This window comes from Pisolithus orientalis (assembly GCF_024613125.1).
Source record: "Pisolithus orientalis strain OTSU chromosome Unknown F5J12scaffold_15, whole genome shotgun sequence".
NCBI lineage: Eukaryota > Fungi > Basidiomycota > Agaricomycetes > Boletales > Pisolithaceae > Pisolithus > Pisolithus orientalis.
The window spans coordinates 129,861-151,270 of NW_026260796.1; the positions used below are offsets into that span (position 1 = coordinate 129,861).

Genomic DNA, 21,410 nt, shown 5'->3' on the forward strand with positions numbered 1-21,410 from the left:
GCCAAGGAAAGACTGGATGTCTCACACCTTCCATGGCTCAGGCCAGTTGCAGACTGCCTGAACCTTCTCAGCAGACATGGTGAGACTGGAGGGAGAAAGAACATAACTGAGGTACTCAATGGAGTCGGAGTGAAACTCACACTTCTCCAGCTTGGCATAAAGACCATGCTTTCAAAGGTGGCAGAGTACCTCTTTTACATGTTCATGGTGCAACTCCACGTCCTGCAAATAAACTAGGATGTCATCGAGGTATACCATGATGCAGACATCAAGCATGTCTGCAAAGATGCTATTAACAATTCACTGGAAAGCCACAGGCACATTAGTCAGACTGAATGGCATTACCTGCCACTTGTAAGAACCATAATGAGTGTGGAAAGCTGTTTTCCATTCATCTCCATCTGTGATGCAGACCAGATGATAGGCATGGTGGAGGTCAATCTTGGTATAGACTTTAGTGTGGCTTGGGGAGTTGAGTAGGTCAGAGATGAGGCAGCAGTGGATAGCAATCTTTTTTCATGATTTTATTGAGTCCTCAATAGTCTATGCAGAGGTGGAGTGAACCATCCTTCTTCTTTACGAAGAGGACAGGGGCACCATGAGTGGAGGTGGACTGCTTTATGAAACTGTAGCCAAGGTGCTCATCAATGAAGGTGCAGAGAGCTTCAAGCTCTGGCAGAGACAGAGAGTAGATCATGCCAATGAGTGGAGAAGCTCCTTCCTCGAGGTCAATCTTGAGATTGAACAAGCGGTGTGGTGGAAGTTCAGTAGCCTTGTCTTTACTAAAGATGTCAGCAAACTTGTGATACTCAGGAGGGACCAAGGAGAGGTCAGGAGGTGGAGAGGAAGTGGAGGATGCACAAAGCTTCACATCATCAGTGGAGAGCTGTAAGCAGAACCATCTAGAGCCAGGGAGAGCACAGGCTCTGACATATGCAGCAGCATTGACAAGTGAGATGAGCAGAGCAGAGAGCAGGCAAGTCTGTCAGAGGTGCAGACAGAACTGCAGATGGAGTGGGGGGTGTCAGATCCAGGAGTGGAGGTCACAGCAGAAGGTGACAAAGGTGCCTGGGGTGTCAGCATTCCCTGTAACAATTGGTTTGAATAGATATACTGCCCAGTACCCAGTCAATCGACAGATTGAAGTGGGTGAGCCAGTTGTGTCCTAACACCAGTGAACATGAAGAATCCAACAGAGTAACATAAAACAAAACAGAGTTGACATCACTGGAAGGAAAGTGGAGGGAAAGATCTACCTCTTGGGAAATGACAGCATTTGTACTACCATCAAACAAGCAGAGTGGAATTGGTGGAGAAATGGAGGAAACAGGAATAGCATATTTTTTGATTATGGACAGGTCTACAAAACAATGAGAAGAGCCAGAGTCAATCAATGCAGAAACAGCATCAACAGAGTAATCAAGAAGAGTTACAGACAGAAGTAAAGAATTGGGACTAGAGAGAGCGGACATGTTGAGTTGGATGTCTGGTTGTGCACAGTCAGGATCAATGCTTCCTCCAGGCTGTGCAAGCTCCCTGGAGGAGTGGACTAATTTTTTGGCTCTGCCTTCTCCACAGGTGGAGGAGGCAGAGTTCCAGCCATGGCTGCACAGGCTTTGGCTGCACAAGAGGTAGGCTTGGGACAGTCCTTAGTGGAGTGGCCAGCCTCACCACAGAAGAGGCAGAGGTTGTTCTTCATCCTATGCTGGTGTTCAGCAGAGGTGAGTTTGCCATCCTTGCCCAGAAGATGGGTAATATTGGACTTGGACACATCAGACTTGGGTGGATCTTTCTGCTTGCCCTTGGCCCTGGCATCAGACTTTGGAGTGGAGGTGGAGGACAATGATTTAGACTTGTTGTTGGAGCTGGAAGGCTGCGACTTGTTGGTGGCAGACTTGGTGGTGTGTGAGATCTCTGCTTTATGCTCCCAGTAGCACACATCAATGGTCTGAGCAAGTTTGTGGAGTTGTGCGAGGGTAGAAGGTTTTCCTAATGCAAGTGATCTCATCCTTGATGTGGTCTGGAAGTCCACTATAAAAGCAGGTGGCAGAGTGCACTTGACACCTGTAGTCCTTGACCTGTGAAGCCCAGTGATTGAACTCCACATGACATATTTGGTAATTCGAGAGCCATCCTTTATAGTAAGGTTCTCAAGTTGTTGGACAGCATCTGCACTATGGCATCATGCAGGACCAAAATTAGTTGTGAGCTCTTGTAAGAACTCATGATAGTCATCCATCCAGAGCAGGTGCAGTCATAATTGTTTGGGTTTAGTAGGTCTGGCTCGAACCATGCCAGGGCCATACCCTTAAGATAAGACTGAGCAAAGGTAACCTTGCCTCTGTTGGAGCAGGAACTGTGTGGGGGCAGGTCCTGGAAGTTCAGCTTCACATTGTATGAGGAACTCACAGGAGTCTCTTAGGGTCGGAGCCTGTTGAAAGTGTCAGGCTCATGGACTTTGGTTTTCAGAGTGGAGTCCCCAGTGTGCACAAACTAGACCATGCAAGGCACATGGACAGCTCTAGCAAGAGCCATGAGGGGATCCTCCAGCAGCTCAGCCAGGTCTTCAGGGATATCCCTGTCACCACTGCTGCCCCTACCATCAGGATCACCATCAGGGTCATCAGGGTCGGGTCCATCATCTCAGGTTTCAAGGAGATGGAGTATGGAAAGTGGTTGAGTGGAGGTCAGAGCGACCAGCTTGCAAAGTGCTTTGCACCTTCAGTGCAGAGAACATGCATCAAGCAGAGAATGATTGGAACTGTTTGAATGATGGAAGGGAGTCGACATGGATTAGCTAGTGCACAACAGTGAGGTTCTCAGGCAACCTCTCTCTGGGATTGAGCTCGAGTTCTCATACATGGTGTAAGTTTTTTCAGAAGACAGAAACATGAGATCATACAAGTGCAAGTATGAATATACTGTCAAGTCTGGGCCTACTCCAATCAACTCTGATGCTGGATGAGGTCCAGGGAGAAGTTTGGAAGCAAGTCCAACAGAAAGAGCAGAACTCCAACTGGCAGAGTGTTGGCAGGAATGAAATCCACCAAGGTAAGGGCAGAGCAAAGTGAGGACATCAGGTTTAGCTCATGCGCTACCCCCTTGCACAATCTCAGCCCTCATATTTCAGAGGGGGAGTACAGATGGACAGTCAGAGGTAACTCCAACAGGCAGAAGATGGAGACAGAGGGAGTAGGAACTAAGTTGATATTTGTACTGAGGAATGACAGGAGTATGATACATGCTTTTATACTACCACAGGAGGTACAGTAACCAGAATCAGAACTGACATATGGAGACCCAGCAATTTTCAAGTAAAAATTCCTAGACAACGAATGAAGGGTAGATGGAGGACATACAAACAGGTAACATAGAACATCCAGAAAAGGAAACAGTCCAGGTGCTGGACCATGTGGTGTGCATGCTGCAGAGTACCTGACTGTGAGCTGTCAGGGAGGAGTCCAAAGGTAGTCACATGACTCCTCAGAGAATGGTCCATTCAGTCTGGTAGGAGAGCAGTACAAGTCCAACAGCAGCTGGAGTGGAGACAGCTTGTAACCAACAGAAGTTGGGCAGAGTTGGTGCAGAGTCAGTGAATGACCAATGGAAAGGGGTGTGGAGTGAGTGAGGACTTAGGATGAATGCATGACCATGACAGGGCCCATCCATATGTTGTGACACTATAAATGATATTACTGATGGGCCTGTCTTTATGTTGTGACAGGGGTGCATCTTACTGGATGGGCCCATCTATGTGTTGTGACACTGTAAATGATATTACTGATGGGCCCATCTTTATGTTGCAACAGGCATACATGTTGCTATTGATGGCCCATCCATGTGTTGTGACCATGTAATTGATATTACTGATGGGCCCATCTTATGTTGCAACAGGGGCATATCTTACTAGATGGGCCTGTCCATCTGTTGTGACAATGTAATTGATAATACTGACTGGCCTGTCTTTATGTTGTGACATGGGTGCATCTTACTAGATGGGCCTGTCCATGTGTTGTGACCCTGTAAATGATATATATTGAAGGGCCCATCTTTATGTTGCGACAGGTACATCTTACTATGGACAGGCCTGCCCATGTGTTGTGATGGTATAAATGATATTACAGAAGGGCCCATTGTCACACACCAAAGGTGTTTGGTGAGGTGGACATGGATACAGTTGATGAATGGAGATGAAGACCATAGCCCTCCTGTGAAGAAGGACAGCCAGAAATGTTGGCAGTCATCAGTGCCAAAGAAAAAGAAAGGGAGCAAGTTAAGTGCTGGTTAAAATTCTTAAGCACCCATGTATGGCATTCCAGGTTTTCAACATATCTCTGCTGTCTCTGCAGATACCTGAGACCATTCCCACACTCACTTGTAGTGCTCAGCCACATAATCCTACCTTCCAAAATTGGAAAGGATTTGCACACTCCACATGTTTCTACAGCACTCCCTCCAAAAGATGCTCATTTCACTAATTCTTCTGATATGGCTGCCTCCTACATCAATCATTTTGCTTGTCCCCTTTGCTAGGGACCATGGCTACATATATCTACCAGGAGTTCCTACCAGCTTCCATCCTGAAGCATCCTGGTACATCCCACCCTCATCTGCACCCTCTCAGCCCATCCAGCTTGGACAGCATGTTCTTTTTGTCAGTATGACCTCTAGGAGGATGTTCTTTGGTTGCCTCAGGTCTGTCATTCACTTGGAAAGGTCTTATGTGGTCATTTCAGTCTCTCCAGTCCAAGAAGCATATGGATCCTTCCTCCCTGCTCCCTGCAATGTCTTTGTACCAGTCTCACCTGTCATTCTTCCAAGATTGCAACAGCTACAGTATAATCTACTGTTCTCCACTCTCCCTGATCACATCCATGACAAGTATGATGCACATCTTGCCTCCTTGTTGCAAGATACAGCAGAAGACACTCCCCATTCATCCTCTCTTCCAACAGAGCCTCATTCATGAAGTTTTTATTTGCTTCACTGAGAGGATGGTTTGGGGGGGAAAGTTGTGATCCCCTATGCTCCTGTCACCCCACAGACCCCCAAAGCTTGACCCCAGTTGACATCTGACTCACCCTGTCCACTTTTGGATATACTATATTAGCATCAGATCAGCACTGCCTCTCTGTCATCCCACCTTGGCCTAGAAGTGATCTCTTTGAGATGTGACATGCACAGCCTCCCCCTAATGTGATTCCAGTGCACTTTCCCAGTTCCTGACATTACTTGACTCATACTTTGATGTTTTGACTGTCTTTGACTCACCTATTGCCAATACTTACCAATCTTTTGACCTTGCTTACTGATCCTTTGCCTTTTGGCTTGCTAATCCTTACCAATGCTTTACAATGCTTTACAAGATGATTATCCACTGCTTACATTCCTTACTCATCAGCTACCAATCACTTACCAAGTGTTTGCACCTTGTTTTCCATGGGCAACACCCTGTACTGTATATAAATCACTGTACTTAGATAGCAAAAAAAAAAGGAAGATGTCAGAGAGCCCCTCTTGCTCAAATTTTATCATCACTCAGTAATTCATTCAGCAGCTTCAATAGTTGAGACTTTATTAAGGGTCTAACTATTGTCTACTTCACTTATCCTTGTCTATCATCAATATACTTCACTCCAAGCCCTCCCTGAGCTCAGTGCAGCTTAGGACATTGAATTAAGTCACCATCCATCCTTCTGTAGGCTGACAGCAGTCTACCCTATCACTTTCTATCACATTCTTGCTCCCTCTTCATCAGGAGCACCCCCAACCCTCAGCACTTGTCTTTGAGTGTCATAGCTCACAAAAACCCTCCCAAAGAACAGGTTCTACCATCTAGGTACTGCATAGGCACACCACCACTTGCTCTTTTTGTCTTTTGTGTTGGTTTTAGTTGGTTTTCACCACTGAACTACACTTTGACTCACACCATCCATATGTTGTGACACTATAAATGATATTACTGATGGGCCCATCTTTATGTTGTGACAGGGGTGCATCTTACTGGATGGGCCTGTCTATGTGTTGTGACACTGTAAATGATATTACTGACAGGCCTGTCTTTATGTTGCAACAGGCATACATGTTGCTATTGACAGGCCTGTCCATGTGTTGTGACTGTGTGATTGATATTACTGATGGACCTGTCTATGTGTTGTGACACTGTAAATGATATTACTGATGGGCCCATCTTTATGTTGCAACAGGCATACATGTTGCTATTGACAGGCCCACCCATGTGTTGTGACCATGTAATTGATATTGCTGAAAGGCCTGTCTTCATGTTGTGATGTGGGTGTTACTGTATGATTCAGATACTGGAAAACCAATCTGGTATGGTATTGTGATGCTAGAGTATGCATATTAGCTTAGGATATTTCTATTTGGTGTTGCAACCCAGTACCTGTTGGGGAAGCTTTCCCCCCTTCGCCTTACTTATATATGCCACCACCTTCGATGGATGTGAAGGCCCTACCCTCATCCACTCCGCCGCCGTGCCCTTTCAAGAGTACCGCAACAAGAGGCCGTTATTCTCTTAGAATCTAACAACGAAAATACATGCGCTGAGTTGCCACACACTCCAACATAAACACGACTTCAGCAAATTCAGTGACTGCGACGTCCACAACCAACGGCTCTCTTGCTGCTAGAGAGTAGAGGATTTTTATTCGAGCTTTCTTTGTCCCTCTTGAACCATGTTATACTTCTGGACATCGTGTCTCGATATTTCTGCTTGTTTATGGGTTCTGTGGCGTCACACCGCAGTCACAGTCCAGTCTGGGTAAATAGGATGTGTACACACTACCCCTGGCCATGTCGAGAAGGCATGGCCGCATCACCTAAACGGTGTATGAATCACTTCTGCAGTGAGCACTCGGGGACTGTCGTGAATGTGAAACTATCGCGAGACTCGTGAGTGCGCTAAAATGATGGTCCTTTCTCGCCCGTTACGAGCACCATTGGACTAAATATCTGCTCGGGAATAAAATCAGCCAAGCGAAGACGAGAGCTGTTATGCACGCACTTGTAGACGCCCTGCTGTCAACAACGCCCTGCTGGACAGTTGCCCGTGCCACCAGCTGAGAGACACAGATGGGCTGGATCGAGTGCTCTGCTGACTTTCGAGGGGACGGTACCACGGAATGTCAGTGTGACAAAGAGAGAGGTCTCTGGCGGTAACATTCACGAGCCCCCCTGCCCTCAGGTTGGCTATAAGATCTGCAATGGTACTGAGGGGATTCTCCTGTACAGTCTTCGGGAAGCTCTGCAGGAGGTTCTGGGCCACCACTACGTGCTCTGGATTAGTCGGAGTCATTGCGTCGGTGAAACACCATTCGTAGATCGCAAGCTAACATGTAACAGCGTAAGCTTACATGCATCTGCGTGGGGGTGATGTGATGTACTCTGCCGGAGGGCTTAAGTATCCTCTTAACATGTTTATAAAACATTTTTGGCGAAGTGATTCGCTATGACAATATGTTAGCCCAAACCATGACAAGCATATGAACCTCTTACATATCCAAGTTCAATGGCAAATACAGCATCGAAAGAGCAGTCCGGGAAGTTAGTAAGGGCTTCACAAAGGTCTCCGACTGTTGGCAATCGTCAGTCGAGATCATGTACAGGACAACGTGGGGATGCTGACCGTGATGGTAGGTGAGTCGATCTGTAAGACCTGCCTCTTCTGCAGCGGTCCTTGCCCTTGAAATCTATTTAAATGTTGGTCTAGCGGGATGCCAGCAGAAGGAGGATACAAGCTACGGACAAGGCGACTGTCTGTATCGATCCCGATGACATCGACGTCAGAGAAATGCACGAGTTGTCGAGATACGGTGCCGTTGCCACATGCCACAGCGAGAACTCTTTTCTTAGGTCTCAGGCAAAGCTGACCGAAGAGGATGTGCTGATGGCGAGCCATTGCGTTGGGTAGGCTATCGCCTTGCTCGATCCTCGAGAAGTGAAAGGCGTCGTACGAACAATGCTCTTTTCTAGCTCGGTTGGAGCCACGCAGGAAAAGTCCGGAGAATGCTGATACTGAGTGGAAGATAATGTTGAGCAGGGGTCTTTGGACTCTGATGTTGATGTCCAAATGATCCTACCTGCTGCAAGGCGTGATGCAAACTGCTCTCTTCGGCTGCAGATATGTTCGCATGGGCTGGACGGACGCATGATGTAGTGTCGTGCAGTGAACGAAGTATTCTTTTACCGTTGACTATTTATTCACGTTCTATAACGAAGCTTGATTGGGAGATAAAGCTTGAAAATCGAGCATCAACGCACAGCGCCTGAACCAAAGGTAACCATGTGTTTCGTTGGACCTCCAAATATGATGGCGTGAGTCGGACCATCAAAGCATTTGGAGCTGGCGGCAAGAAGGATCACGGTCCGGGCTGCCATTCGCTTGATCTGCGCTCAATAGCGTTGCGCCATGATTCCGTTGCATAACGAGCAAAGGCTACTTCGGGTTTAGCAGAGCGGAGAGAAAAGCCATCATTTACGTAATGATCTTGAACATCAGCTTCAAGCTCCGAGAGTTACAGCCTTTGATGATCAAAACAGCACGAATCCGTTCGAATCACATCAGATCTTTTCAGAAACGCCACCAAGCTGTGAACACTGTGATCAGGTGACAACGAACCTGATCAGACAGTGCTGTGGAACGCACGTCGTGCTTCCATACAGCACTGACCTTGTAATCGCAATTGCAGTCCAAATGGCGTCGCAGGTGCAAGAGGGTCGATGCATTATAGAAAAAACCAGGGTGCGAGATAAAGGAGAGTGAGTCACCGTGCAGCGCCTGTTAACTGCCTCAGTAAGTCAGTTCTCGAACTAAGTAAGGGTTAGACCTGAGACTGCGTTTACATGCGGTCAGGTATATCTGGAAGTACTAATAGTCACGAATGCGTCTCATCTGTTCGCGTCCTCAAGTTACTACATTAAGTACGTATGGATAACTTGAATTGGCTTCAAATGTCGCTTGTTACAACAGAGCATATCGTCCGTTTCTAAGGTCTCGTTCATCTTTGGAAGATATTATGACCTGCCATTCAACATGCAAGTCGGCAGGAAATCTACTGTATGAATTCGCGTCCGCGACTGCGTAGCGCTAATTCGCAGGTGTGCTTTGACAACCTCCTTTCAGCTATGACTGACAGCTCGATCTCCTTCTTTACGGTGACCACAAGGATCGGCCTTTCCTTCGAGGATATAACATTTCTGTATGTATACTCTGGACGGCGCATTGAAATTTGACTTTTAGTTGTACGTTCGCACCTCTCACAACATGATCTTCGATTTCTCCACTGACCTCGCTATTGCAGCCGCCGATGGTTTGTCATCTTGTACGTTTATCCCGGGTCTGCGCTTGCTTCGCGTGCTCACAAAAATTCAGGAGTGGAGACATCTCGTTCACCACCGTTGTGAGTATGATCGCCAGTATGCATTCGTATGTACTCTATCGGAACCGCAGATGTAAGAGCAAAAATGTACACATCCAGAGTTGCTCTTGTCGACGCCAAATGCATCGTGTTTTGTCTCCTTTGTGTCGATACTTATTTGTATGTGTGTTCTGTTTAACTTCTGACGATGGAGAACTAATCAGTCGCATCGAAAGGTGAATTTGCGGTTAGCCTTCGTTATGGTCTGGCGCAACATCTTCATGGACATGCATTGTTTAGTTCAAACTTTACGTCTGCATCGCAATGGAAATCGAAGTAACCAATTCTGTCTTTGTTTTGCCAGTCAGCATCCCATTGACCGGGTGTACCACGTCTCCCAACATAACGTCTAATGCGTTTATACCGAAAATCTGGCTTTCATTGGGGTGCCCTGCGTCGTTATGTTTGGTCGGTGTGTTGGTATGGAGGCTGCCAGTGTCACGTCACAACCTAGCGGTCCGCAGCCGTGTTTTGCATAATGGCAGTCGTCAGATACGGTACTCCAAAGCGCTTGACGGGGATCAAGCACATCTGCCCTCTCATCTTTTCATTCGTGGGTGACGGGACGCTGCTCTGTTTCCTGCATACCATATCCACATTATTATCATCGTTCCTTTGATGCAGACTATTCTTTTGATGACATGAGGTTCGCTGTGCTCATCTGGCAATAGACAAGTTGATGGCTAACACTATTTCCACCTGATCCAGCAATCCTAATCGTCAGCACCATTGTCAATAAGAGTTATCGAGGCTTAGGACGAACTTGCCCATGCCGTATGTAACAGTTTTCTTCATGCATTGTATGGCGACCCAATCCGTTCCGTTCATATCCTAATAAAACAGGTGGATAGTTTCCATATATTCTTTGAATGCAGGTAACCTGCGGCACCTGACACTAGCTTGAATCTTCGCTAACGATCCCCCTGGAAGGCATTGCGCCTGGTTCTCAATCTGCGTGAGGCGGCCAGCGGCGCCAACATCGGCTCTACAACTCTAGTGGCGTGCCAGTGCTAAATTCTGTTAGGGAATGCCCAGGAAGGGAGAGCTTCTTGTGAAACTATGGCCGTGCATCTGATAGATATGCGTTGAGCTGTGCGTGTTGATCCAGCGCTGCTCTTCCAGTATGGCTAGTGCTGTCGTATGCAGAAGCTGAAATTGTTCTGTTCGAAAATCAGTTGAACGGTGCTTGCTTGAACGCCGATGGAAACAACTGCGCTATTTTGAGTTTCCCTTTGTTTCACAGCCTGATGGAAGCCACATGGAATGATACTGTGCAAGCTACCGAATCGTCTGGTCGGTAAGTGCGTGCCACATTTGCTCGTGGGCGAGCCGCTGACTGCCGCTGAGCACAATGATCTTGGAGGAAAAATACTGAGGGCTTTCTGCTAGATGCCACAAATGATGGCAAAGATGGGGCAACCTAAGATGTCCGGGCCGCTGACCCATGCTCCGACTTTACGCCTTGGTGCGTTTCACGGGTTTAACGAAATGTCCAGCAGTCCACACCCTTGCCTGTCCACCTTCGATCCCAAAAAGCTGTGCATCGTACCGTTCAAAAACCAGGTCTGAGACTTTGTGCATTTCTCGCTATGGCTCCTAACTTTGATGTCATGGCCTTTTCTGACATGCTCGTGGTGCTTGCTTCGGCGTTCATCGCGCTGGTGTTCGTGTCATCTCATTTCCGTCGCCCCCGTGCGGGAGAATATCCCCCTGTGGTGCCTAGCTTCCTCCCATACATTGGCACAGGCATTCAATACGTCCGTAACCCAAGTGAATTCCTTGGGAGCTGTCTGTAAGTGCACATTCGTCGAACCTGTGCTTACTAGAATGTCAATACTCTCTTGCATCCAGCAACGAATATGGCCCGGTCTTTAAAATGCTTATCGGGGGCCGACAGCTAACTGTCATCTCCTCCCCTGATGGCATCGCCGCAATCCTGCGAGACCAGCACAACATTTTCAAAAGTGATTCTATCCAAATCGAGCTGACCCAAGCGATCGCCGGACTCCAGGAGAACCTCCCGCGCTTGCAAGAGATCCTACACCACCAGTTAGCCCCCATCGTCGGACGGACCTTCGCCAAAACTTCAATTCGCAAGTTTACAACGGTGTACGTGGAACGTCTGCTGCAGGAGATGAGCATATTTGTCGCGCGTTCCGGGAAGGGGACGAAGGCGGTGTCATTGATGGAGATCGGGGGCAGATGTCGGCTTGCAGCGTTGTGCCATACACTTTTTGGCGCGTCGTTCACCGATGATATCTACGACGACATGAACTGTTTGGACGAGAGCATTTACTCGAGACTGCACATGGTTCCATTCAACTGGCGACGGTCCGCAGAGGCGCGCAAGCGCCTCATCATTCGATTCAGTACGTATATCGCTCAGGCGGAGGAAGGCATCGCATTGGGGGATCTCATGACGAGTGCAATCGACATCTTCAGAGCAAACAAGCTTGGGCCGGGAGAAAAGGCCGGGGTGTTGCTTGTCTTCCTCTGGGGGATGTACGCGAATACGACGCACATGACCTTTTGGGCACTGACAGAAATTCTCGCGGACGAGAAACTCGCCGCACAACTGCGTGCAGAGATTGATGATGTGCTACACACGCACGGGGATATCGGGAGGGGCGACGCTCCTTGTGTCACTGACCTTCCTGCTTTGCTTCGCGCGGACGCACACGCGCTCGATGGGCCCGGTCTCTCACTGCTCGACTCGGTCATCCAGGAGACGATACGATTGAGGGTAATAGCAACTCCTTCACGGCTGGTATCATGTGATACAGAATTGGTCGTGGACGCGGGAGCGGGTCGACGAGTGATGGTACGCAAGGGGGAATATGTGATGGCACATCTGATGGGCACGCATTGGGATGCGCGATGGTACGAACAGCCGGACAGGTTTGTGCCGGACAGGTTTGTCGCGGGCAGGTATGCGAGCGGAGTGGAAAGGGTTGATGGCGACAACTCGACACGGCAAAAGCGAACCAAACTGCCGTTCTTTGGTTGGGGAGGCGGACGTGACATTGTAGGTGACCGCCATGGTTATGGTCTGGGCAGTCGGGGAACTGAAATGTTCTCTTTTCACCGCAGTGCAAGGGACGGCACCTTGCCGCCTACGAGATGAAGCTCCTCATCGCGCTCTGCGTGCACCACCTACACATCTCGCACGCGGACTCTGGTAAACATGAGTTCGGCCCCAGTTTGACGGACCCGTTGCCCCCCAGGGCGAAAAAACAAAGTGTCGGTGTTCAGCAGGCAGAACATGATGTGATGGTGCGGCTGAACTTGGTAGGGGGAGGAAACTGAGCTGTTCATGGTATGTACCTAGGATAGGTGTCGACATGTAAAATAGCTATTGCCGGAATGTTCAATAGACGTACCTACAACCGAGAAAGTGCATGGAAGGCTGAGCATCATTCCAAATGGCTCTCTTCCAGAAAACGAGGCTGTAAGGTTGTTCCAAGAACGAGGCTACAAACGGCAAGCATGAGCTTATCCTTGAGCTTATCAATCCCATGAATACATAGCCCTCCGGGCGCCCCCGGACGCCACAGGAGGAAGCACTTTACTCGACACACACTGCTCCACGCAGATCCCCCCGCGATGGTGGGAGGACTTTTGACAACGCTGAGGGGTCCTGAAGAAACAGAGCCACGTTTCCCCTGTTAAAACGTTGACTAGCCTCCTCCAGAACACGGCCCCCTCGAATACTTTTTGTTTGATAATGATGAGTAACAACTGTAGCGCGACAAGCATTAACTCCAAAGTACTCGCGGTCCCGAAACCATCTCGAACCCCCCTGCGGCAGCTCCGCATGCGCGAAATATTGAAAATTAGCCATTGCATCCTTTGGTTGCTGTACCGTCTTCGCCATCAGCGGCTTTTGACACGAAGAGCACATCCGTATATCCGCAACATCATCTAAACGACTCATCCCGCGCGGGCAAAGAATGGCCCCACAGTATTTTGCTAGATCGTATGTCCGAGGAAGACACGCCGCCGGTAACCAGCTATTTCTTAACACCATAAGTATCTCTGTAGTTGGAAAAACATCAACAAGATCCCTGCACGAAACCATTTGTGCGCACACAGCACACACGTCCTCTGCGAGGTGCTGCACTGACATGTTTTTTTGCCAGTCACGGATGATGTCGAGTTCCTCGCTCATTGATGCTATTGGTGGATAACTATATCGTTCTCCTTGTACCTCCGTTACTGTTTGTCGTCATCGTACCTGCGTATCCCCCCTTTGAATAGCTCTGACATCTGCAAGAACGCAAAAACACGCCGTGGTGTTCCGCAATAGATTTGATAGCTTTCAACGTCAAGTAGGGGTACTGTTCCACGAACTCGCGAACAGAGCTTGCACGACAGACTAACAACGGTCCGCTAGGGTACACGGACCCCACACTAGGATCACTGCGCACCGTAATGCGCTCCAACGTATACTCTCGCCATATAAACTCGTAACTCATAGCAGCATCATCGCTGACACCAGCGACGTCTATACGTGACACAAGTGACGCACGCCACTGTCCATGACACGTTACAAAATACGCCTGCAAGTTGTTTGCACGACGTTCCGAGGTGTGACGAACAAACCCCAACATTCCAATCTCCCCAACCCCTCCCCAGCACGTGACCGGACCTAACGGTCCCGTTAAGTCCGGTATGATCGTGGACGACAAAGAGTTTACAGACCTGGGCCTAACGGTGTCCAGGAATATGAACGACGACAAGGCGACCGCGACGCCCCCGGTCAGCTCCCCAAATTACGGTGATACAGTACTATCAATACGACATGCAGAGCGGCCTCTACAGCCAGCAACACCACAATTACAGCAGTTTGCGTAAGTGACTTACTGCCAACAGCTCAATCGATAGTCTACATAGCATGCAAACACTTCGCTGTGGTAACGATAAGGAGTAACAAACACGAAAAGGGCGTTGCAATAGCTCGAAGCCAGGCAGATGTAGCCACATGGGAGAATGTTTGTCCGAATCACGAGCAGAAAAACAATTGAATTCTAGTATGCTTAATATTTAGTTTGAGTACTAACTGCACAACGAAAATAGGACAGATACCATTGCTACTCACTAGCAGTGCGCATGGGACTGACCCGCTCCATCAGAAGTGGTTTGGTCCTCGCTCTGAGCAGCTGACAATGACTGTGAGTGGGGAAGACAAGAGAAATCTCTGAACTGCCTACGCAGGGATAAGATCTGTTCATAATGACCAGACTCCACTGCATTCTCTAAGGCTTGCACAATATCTGGGTTTCTCTTGATCAGCTTCAGACACCGATGACCGCACAACATCCGGCTTCTTGCATCGGGCGGGCACCAAGAGTAAGCAGTGAAAGACTGGGGGGCAGCCGGTCATAAATACAGCAGATAAGATGCAACACCGCGGAATATTCGACTCATCACATGTATTCCTCTTCGTCCATGTCGTCCAAGAGCCAGTGCGCTGCGATCTGAGCCCGTTCCTCCTCCGACTCAGCCGCCGCCAATCCATTCTCCTTCAGCTTTTTGCTGAGTGCCATGGCCTCTCCGTAGTGTTCGGCGGGCATCCAGCCCTCCGGTCCGGAGCCAATCACAACCCGGCACACTTCTAGACACTCGTCCGCTTCTCTCTGTTCTGCACCCAGCTTCATCGTCTCGCGTACGTCGTCGGGGTCGAACACAACAGGACACTGGCAGGCCTCCCCCCGCGAGCGTCTTCCACCTCTCTGTTGCTTGTATCAGCGCAATCCTTCAGCTCGAGAGTTTCGCCCTCCCATGGGTCACTAGCATGGGAGAACAGACGGTGGCGGAGCATGCCCATGGGGTCCGTTAACCCCGCGTAATGAAGTTCGTTGTACTCCTCCGTGCTTTTGACGTAGTGGTAATGGACGAGGCGGCGACGGTAGAGTTCCACCTCTTCGCTTTGGTGGGTTTCGTCCAAGTCATCCAACTTCTCCGGCAACGAAGGCCGCGTCATAGATTGCGAGCCAATATCATCGTAGTTCTGTAGCTGTTGGGGTATACCGGTAAGAAGAAACAGGGGTAGGATCGAGGTGTGTTGCCAGTCGATCAGGCCGACGATGTGCAAGTTAGAGTCCGGCGACCTAGAAAACGATGATATTGCTCGGCTGGAGGTCGGGATGGCGGATGCGGAAAGGACTGAGGGCCGGGTTCCTGGGGATGAGTGAGGGCGCGATGAGAAGATAGCGGTCTAGGTTCTCGATGTGATCTGACGGCTGGCTGCTCCTGGTACTTATAAGCCTCTCTCCTTATGCGCTGGAACGGCAACAGGGGTCGACCAAACCGCCGTAAATAAGCTAGTTCCTTTTCGGCCCCTCTTAAAAGGGCTGCTTCGGCACTTTCGTCTGTAGTTCTCAGTTAGTTTAAGGGAGTAATAATGAAAAAGGTAGTGAGCAGCCTACATGGACCTCGATCTGCGTCGAGCTGTGATCTCCTGCCATACCATAGACGCAGACTTGTATCTGGGCCGACGCAGAAAGACTTGTTTTCTAGTGTAATGCCCGACCTAGTAGACTAAAAGGCGCTCCTGGCCGCATTCTCCAAGTCTTCAGTGTAGTAAAGGCTTCCACCAGCGGGGAAAGCAATCGACATCATCTTTTGACTCGAGTTCAGCAAGTTGGTGTGAGATTGAAATGATTTCCCCTTCTCCTAGGCCAAACCATATGTCACTTAAATTGGTGCCTTGTACGAATTCCATGAAAATATACTCGGTCCCTGCCGCGTTGTTCGGCGTAGGTGAGTATCCGTAAACCTCAGGTGGAGGCAGCCCAGAGGAACGGAGGAAAGCCATAGTAGCCACCTCACTGGCGACAGCAAAGTACTTGGGAATCGTAGCCGGGTACGGGATACGTGCCACCGTTTGGAAGCCACAGCGCATGGTAATGAGGAAGGTGCGGTTAAACCCACCCTCGGCTAGTTTCTCCATATGCATAATAGCATCAGGACTCCGATTGACGGCCTCCGCTGCGAGTCGACATAGCTCATCGACCTTGAAGACACGTCTGCACTCTGCGTGGCGAAGGCCATCGTTGAAGCTGAACATATGGTAGACATACACCCCATAGAATAACATATATGAGACTTACATCCACCGCCCTGACGTATATTCAAAGAATTCGCTAGGAGGATGCGCCATGATAGAGAACTCGCGACGTGGCGGCCCACGGGTCGGGGTTGCAATGGAGTAGGGAACGCGAAATGAACGCGGTAAGGAGCGAGGACGGTGCAGAGACGGCAAGACTGAAGCTGCCCCGGGGAAGTCGAAGACCACCGGCCTCGCACTCGCAAAACGGGACATGCCAATATTATGCATTGCAACTTGTCTTTCACCCCACTAGCTGGAGATATTTTCAATTCTGAGGTGCATTCGGCGAGACTGGGGAGTGGCGGCAGTTTCGAAGTGTTTCTCTCACGGCAAACGCTTTCCCAAATCCCCTGTAACGATGGTCCATATTACGATTCAGAAACGACCATACAACGAGGCTGTCGTTACGCAGCGCAGGTTCTTCAAGAAAACCGCTCGAGGAAAGGTTATCAAAAGTGCGTCTGCCACTCTGTAGCTTGTCCAGCATGAGTTGAATCCCATACAGTCATACGAGAGCGGTATCTCAGAGACGATATCTATTGCGGCATCATTGGCTGCAGGCTGTGTGCAAATGGGACTACTGCAGTACTTCCTACCTCGGGGGATACGACCCACAAGGACTTTCCTTGCGGTCATTTTATCCTACCTGACACCAACATATTCTTGACGCAGGCTCGTGTCCTCACCGTTGCGCCTTTTATTGCACCTGAATCCATACAGATGGACTTGTTCGAATCGAACCAATTTGCGTTTCCAGTCATCCTCCTCCAGACTGTTATGGAGGAGGTCCGTCATCGGTCTCTTCCCCTCTACAACCGGCTGAAAGCTCTAGTCAAATCAGACGACAAGCAAGTGTGGGTGTTCTACAATGAATTCAGGTGGTACGCATTTTTTCTTTAGCCGTTTGTTCCCCAGATGAACTTGCCTTCAACTTGGCAGTGAGACTGCCATCATACGTGATCAAGACGAGACGCCAAATGACCGTAACGACCGAAGTTAGTCACCACAGTACCTCGTTCATTTGGCAGCTCAGATTCACACCATCTATACAGGCATTCGTGAAGGTGCTAAGTGGTATAACTCTCACATCCAGCTAGCACGTCCACCAAAAGGACAGAAACCGCCCAAGGTTCCCCAAGTAGTCCTACTTACTGAAGATGCTGGTAATCGCGGAAAAGCATTATCCGCGAACATTCCATGCATGTCGAGTACGTCGCCAGGAGATAAATGCCACATCCCTTCTTGTCTTACCCCTTGTTACTAGTTCGCCAATATGCAGAAGGCACCAGAAATCCAGCACAACTTCTCGATCTGCTTGCTTCCGCGAGATCAGAGGAGATAGAACCCACAAAAGCTACTGGGGCACGCACCGTTCTCTATGCAGAAGTAAGTCAGGAGTAATTGCCCACGGATCGCCGTTGATGCCATTCCCCTAGCATTTACCTAGTACGGCACTACTTGCTGGAGTGAACGCTGGTCAAATTCATCAAGGCTACTTTAACGCCAACTCCTATAACTACCTCGAGGTACTTAGTCGCAGTACATCTTATCCATCTACTTCACGTTCTCCATTCTAGGGAACCGTCCCTGTTCCAGCCTTCGCGAAGCCCGTGCTCCTCGTTGGACGCGAGAATATGAACCGCGCCGTGCATGGCGATATTGTAGCCGTAGAAATATTTCCCGAGAGCGAGTGGAAATCCCCAGGAGATGAGGTCGTCGATGCTGAGTGTATGCCATGGATCGCATATGTCTGCATCTCGCTGACATCTCACTACAGCGACGCTCAAGAATGATGACGTGGAATCTGGTGATGAAATCGACGAAAATGACACTCTTGTTCAGGCACGAGAATCACGCGCCATTCGAAAGAGCGTGCAGGCTCCAGCAGAAAAACAACCCACGGGACGCGTCGTGGGTATCGTGAAACGCAATTGGCGTGCGTACGTCGTCTCCATTTGTTGGCTTGGCCCTGGTGTTAATTCGTTCTGTGTCTGGAATTTATTCGACCGTTCCTTGGGATGCTGGAATACGTAGATATGTGTGTCATATCGACGCCTCTTCCCTTACGTCGTCGTCCACATCCTCACTGGCCCTTCAAACTATCTTTGCTTCTCCGGTCTCTCGTCTGCTTCCCCGTATCCGCATCCGAACACGTCAGGCACCCTCCCTAGTAGGCCAGAAAATCCTCGTCGCGCCTGACCGATGGGACCGCACGTCTCGCTATCCCGACGGCCACTTTGTTAGAGCACTTGGTAAAGTTGAGAGTAAAGAAGCAGAACAGGAGTCACTTTTGCTTGAGTTCGACGTACCGTATCGACCATTCGGCAAGGCAATATTGGATTGCTTGCCTGCAGAGGGTGATGCCTGGATCGTTCCGCCAAAGAGCAGTGGCGGCCCAGTGTGGAGGGACAGAGAAGATTTGAGGGAGCTCATCGTGTGTAGTATTGATCCACCTGGTATGTGTGCTGCGCAATTCTTAACAGCGCGCTTCTGAGGCGGTTCATAGGATGCCAGGACATCGACGACGCTTTGCATGCGCGACGGTTGCCGAACGGGAATATTGAGGCCGGCGTGCGTGCGTGTATTTCATTTTGATAACCCTACCCACATCTGATGACTCTTCTGAACAACGATATGGTTTGTACGGTTCATTTTCATGCACGCACATTGAATTCCATTTAGACATTGCGGACGTTTCCCACTTCGTGCACCCTGACACACCGATGGATACGGAAGCTGCCTCTCGAGGTACAACTGTATACCTTGCGGACAAGCGCGTCGACATGTTGCCATCGCTATTAGGAACGAATTTGTGTTCGCTTCGTGCTGGCGTAGAGAGACTCGCCTTCAGCGTGATCTGGGTGAGTATATGCATGTTCTAGGTACTCGGCCATGCTGTCGCCCTTCCCCTTGAACGATGGAAGCCCAAATGACTGATAGACACTGCCATTTCAGGAGCTGACAGACGATGCTAACATCGTTAACGTTCGGTTCACGAAATCTGTCATATCTTCTAAGGCGGCGCTGGAGTACTCGGAAGCCCAGATGCGTCTGGACGATTCGTGAGCCTGCCTGGACCCTCGTTTTCATCTCTCTGAGTTCTAACGGGACTTGACACCGTTGCTACAGTTCTCTCACAGATCCCCTTACCTCATCTATACGTCTGCTCAACTCCCTCGCCAAAAAACTGAAAGCGAAACGCATGGCAGCTGGTGCGCTGGACCTCGCCTCACCGGAGGTACGGATAAATCTGGCATCACCTGAATCATCCGATCCCCTCGTTGCTCCATCTAACTCGCCAAACGCCGCTACATCGACCAATTCAAAGGACAAGAAGAATGGAGAGACGATTGGTGTCATGCAGAAAGCTCTCCTTGCGACGAACAGCCTTGTTGAGGAGTTCATGCTTCTCGCTAACATTAGTGTTGCTATGCGCATAAATGAGGCATTCCCGCAGACGGCGGTCTTACGGTGCGTACTGATCCCTACTCGAGAGTGAAATGCATTCACTGACATGATGGAAGGCGTCACGTGGCCCCTCCCAAAACGAATTTCGAAAAATTGCAAGATATGTTGATGAAACGCAAGGGTTTCACTCTAGACGTGTCTAGTTCGGGTGCGCTTGCCGCCTCCTTGGACAGATGTGTGGTATGTCGCGTTCTTACCATCACCTATCATCCACACACCCATTCCGACCACCCATTTTTGTGGTGCTCAATAATTCTCACATGCTTCCAGGATCCTGAGATGCCAGCATTCAACACCCTTGTACGAATTATGGCGACGAGGTGCATGACATCTGCAGAGTATTTCTGTGCTGGAAGCGTCTCTCGGGACACTTTCGGGCATTATGGGCTCGCAAGTCCGATATACACGCACTTCACGAGTCCCATTCGGAGGTACGCAGGTAAGTGACCTATCCTAATCCTTCCATGTCTCAAGTGCACTGCTTATCCTGGTTCCCTTCAGACGTCCTCGCGCACCGCCAGCTCGCGGCGGCAATTGCACATACACCGCTCCATCCTTCTTTCCATTCTAAAGTCCATATAGAACGTATCATGGACGTCCTTAATCGGCGACATCGCATGGCGCAAATGGCAGGTCGCGCGAGCGTTGAGTTCTACGTTGGCCTGGCGCTGCGCGAGCGTGGGGAGGTTCTTGCAAAGACTGGTAACGTCGGGGGAGTCGCCGAGGAAGCATTCGTCGTCCGGACATTTAGGAATGGGCTCGGTGTGTTCGTATTCGAGTCAGTTCTTGTTCTTTGCTTCGCTGGATTTCCTGCTCAATGCATACTATAGATTGGGCTTGGAAGGTCTCGTCATGTTCAAACAGGACATTCGTTTCGACGCGGAGAACTACACCGTTACCCTTCCATCCCAGACGGCCGGACGAGAGGTTACGATCGCCCTTTTCGATAAAGTCAAGGTGAGGATTGACGTGGAGAAAGATAAAAATACGCAGCGGGGACGTGTTAAGATGACACTCATAAGCCCCGTGGATTGCAGTGGATTGTAACGTAGGCAATATGTTTCTTGGACACATGAGATGCGTGGGTCACACTGTAGTGGGAACAAGTATTAAATCTCCTTCAAGTTTGCCTGTCATAATCCTCGAGCGCCATTGCTGCACTAGTTTTTTTTACAGAAGTACAAGCAGTATACTGTGATAGAATGCATCGATGACGGTACGGGTGCCTGTAGTGGTTATGTTAGGTAGTTTCTTTGCACTCTTTGAACCTGCTCGCCGTGGTGTCGTGTTGTCGGAATCGACGACTTGAGTTGCGAGGACATGTGTACATATGTAACTGGGATTCTCAAGATCTTGGCGTACTAGCGCTGCATGGAGTTGGAAGGAACAACCCA

At 49.5% G+C, this 21,410-nt stretch overlaps 5 protein-coding genes across 5 annotated transcripts; 2 read left to right on the top strand and 3 right to left on the bottom strand.

Moving 5' to 3' along the window:
* Positions 1-6,592: 6,592 nt before the first annotated feature.
* Positions 6,593-8,625, bottom strand: F5J12DRAFT_110940 (S-adenosyl-L-methionine-dependent methyltransferase). Its single transcript, XM_051737985.1, has 8 exons — positions 8,281-8,625; positions 8,100-8,227; positions 7,766-8,034; positions 7,646-7,709; positions 7,516-7,592; positions 7,404-7,466; positions 7,025-7,348; positions 6,593-6,972 (listed from the first exon to the last, which is right to left on the bottom strand). Exons 2-8 carry the CDS (start codon positions 8,167-8,169, stop codon positions 6,922-6,924), a joined length of 918 nt encoding a protein of 305 aa, XP_051599676.1. The 5' UTR covers positions 8,170-8,227; positions 8,281-8,625; the 3' UTR covers positions 6,593-6,921.
* A 2,764-nt stretch (positions 8,626-11,389) lies between these two features.
* On the top strand, positions 11,390-12,909 carry F5J12DRAFT_832875 (cytochrome P450). Its single transcript, XM_051745797.1, has 2 exons — positions 11,390-12,462; positions 12,528-12,909. The coding sequence occupies exons 1-2, from the start codon at positions 11,572-11,574 to the stop codon at positions 12,741-12,743; spliced, it is 1,107 nt and encodes a 368-aa protein (XP_051599677.1). The 5' UTR covers positions 11,390-11,571; the 3' UTR covers positions 12,744-12,909.
* Positions 12,910-12,995: 86 nt separating this feature from the next.
* F5J12DRAFT_832876 (uncharacterized protein) lies at positions 12,996-13,337 on the bottom strand. The gene has a single exon (XM_051745798.1). The coding sequence runs from the start codon at positions 13,309-13,311 to the stop codon at positions 13,003-13,005; it is 309 nt and encodes a 102-aa protein (XP_051599678.1). The 5' UTR covers positions 13,312-13,337; the 3' UTR covers positions 12,996-13,002.
* A 1,526-nt stretch (positions 13,338-14,863) lies between these two features.
* Positions 14,864-16,761, bottom strand: F5J12DRAFT_905723 (protein kinase subdomain-containing protein PKL CAK Fmp29; the record flags this gene model as incomplete). Its single annotated transcript, XM_051748696.1, has 6 exons — positions 14,864-15,133; positions 15,166-15,547; positions 15,604-15,808; positions 15,866-15,969; positions 16,067-16,498; positions 16,550-16,761. The coding sequence occupies 6 exons, from the start codon at positions 16,759-16,761 to the stop codon at positions 14,864-14,866; spliced, it is 1,605 nt and encodes a 534-aa protein (XP_051599679.1).
* On the top strand, positions 16,722-21,375 carry F5J12DRAFT_111025 (uncharacterized protein). The gene is made up of 17 exons (XM_051737986.1): positions 16,722-17,003; positions 17,054-17,429; positions 17,488-17,543; positions 17,601-17,756; positions 17,813-17,934; positions 17,985-18,074; positions 18,126-18,276; positions 18,326-18,488; positions 18,583-19,004; positions 19,055-19,123; positions 19,231-19,409; positions 19,504-19,610; positions 19,678-20,019; positions 20,073-20,196; positions 20,287-20,455; positions 20,518-20,794; positions 20,847-21,375. The coding sequence occupies exons 1-17, from the start codon at positions 16,907-16,909 to the stop codon at positions 21,061-21,063; spliced, it is 3,117 nt and encodes a 1,038-aa protein (XP_051599680.1). The 5' UTR covers positions 16,722-16,906; the 3' UTR covers positions 21,064-21,375.
* Positions 21,376-21,410: the final 35 nt, after the last annotated feature.

Coding starts and splice junctions, on each gene's coding strand:
- F5J12DRAFT_110940 (XM_051737985.1), bottom strand. CDS start 8,169: ATGCGTCCGTCCAGCCCATGCGAACATATCTGCAGCCGAAGAGAGCAG. Junction 7,349..7,403: donor TACTTAAGCCCTCCGGCAGA/GTACATCACATC, acceptor GTTACATGTTAG/CTTGCGATCTACGAATGGTG. Junction 6,973..7,024: donor TGACAGCAGGGCGTCTACAA/GTGCGTGCATAA, acceptor ATTCCCGAGCAG/ATATTTAGTCCAATGGTGCT.
- F5J12DRAFT_832875 (XM_051745797.1), top strand. CDS start 11,572: ATGAGCATATTTGTCGCGCGTTCCGGGAAGGGGACGAAGGCGGTGTCA. Junction 12,463..12,527: donor GGGGAGGCGGACGTGACATT/GTAGGTGACCGC, acceptor TTTTCACCGCAG/TGCAAGGGACGGCACCTTGC.
- F5J12DRAFT_832876 (XM_051745798.1), bottom strand. CDS start 13,311: ATGGCGAAGACGGTACAGCAACCAAAGGATGCAATGGCTAATTTTCAA.
- F5J12DRAFT_111025 (XM_051737986.1), top strand. CDS start 16,907: ATGGTCCATATTACGATTCAGAAACGACCATACAACGAGGCTGTCGTT. Junction 17,544..17,600: donor AAATGACCGTAACGACCGAA/GTTAGTCACCAC, acceptor CCATCTATACAG/GCATTCGTGAAGGTGCTAAG. Junction 20,020..20,072: donor CCGCAGACGGCGGTCTTACG/GTGCGTACTGAT, acceptor ACATGATGGAAG/GCGTCACGTGGCCCCTCCCA.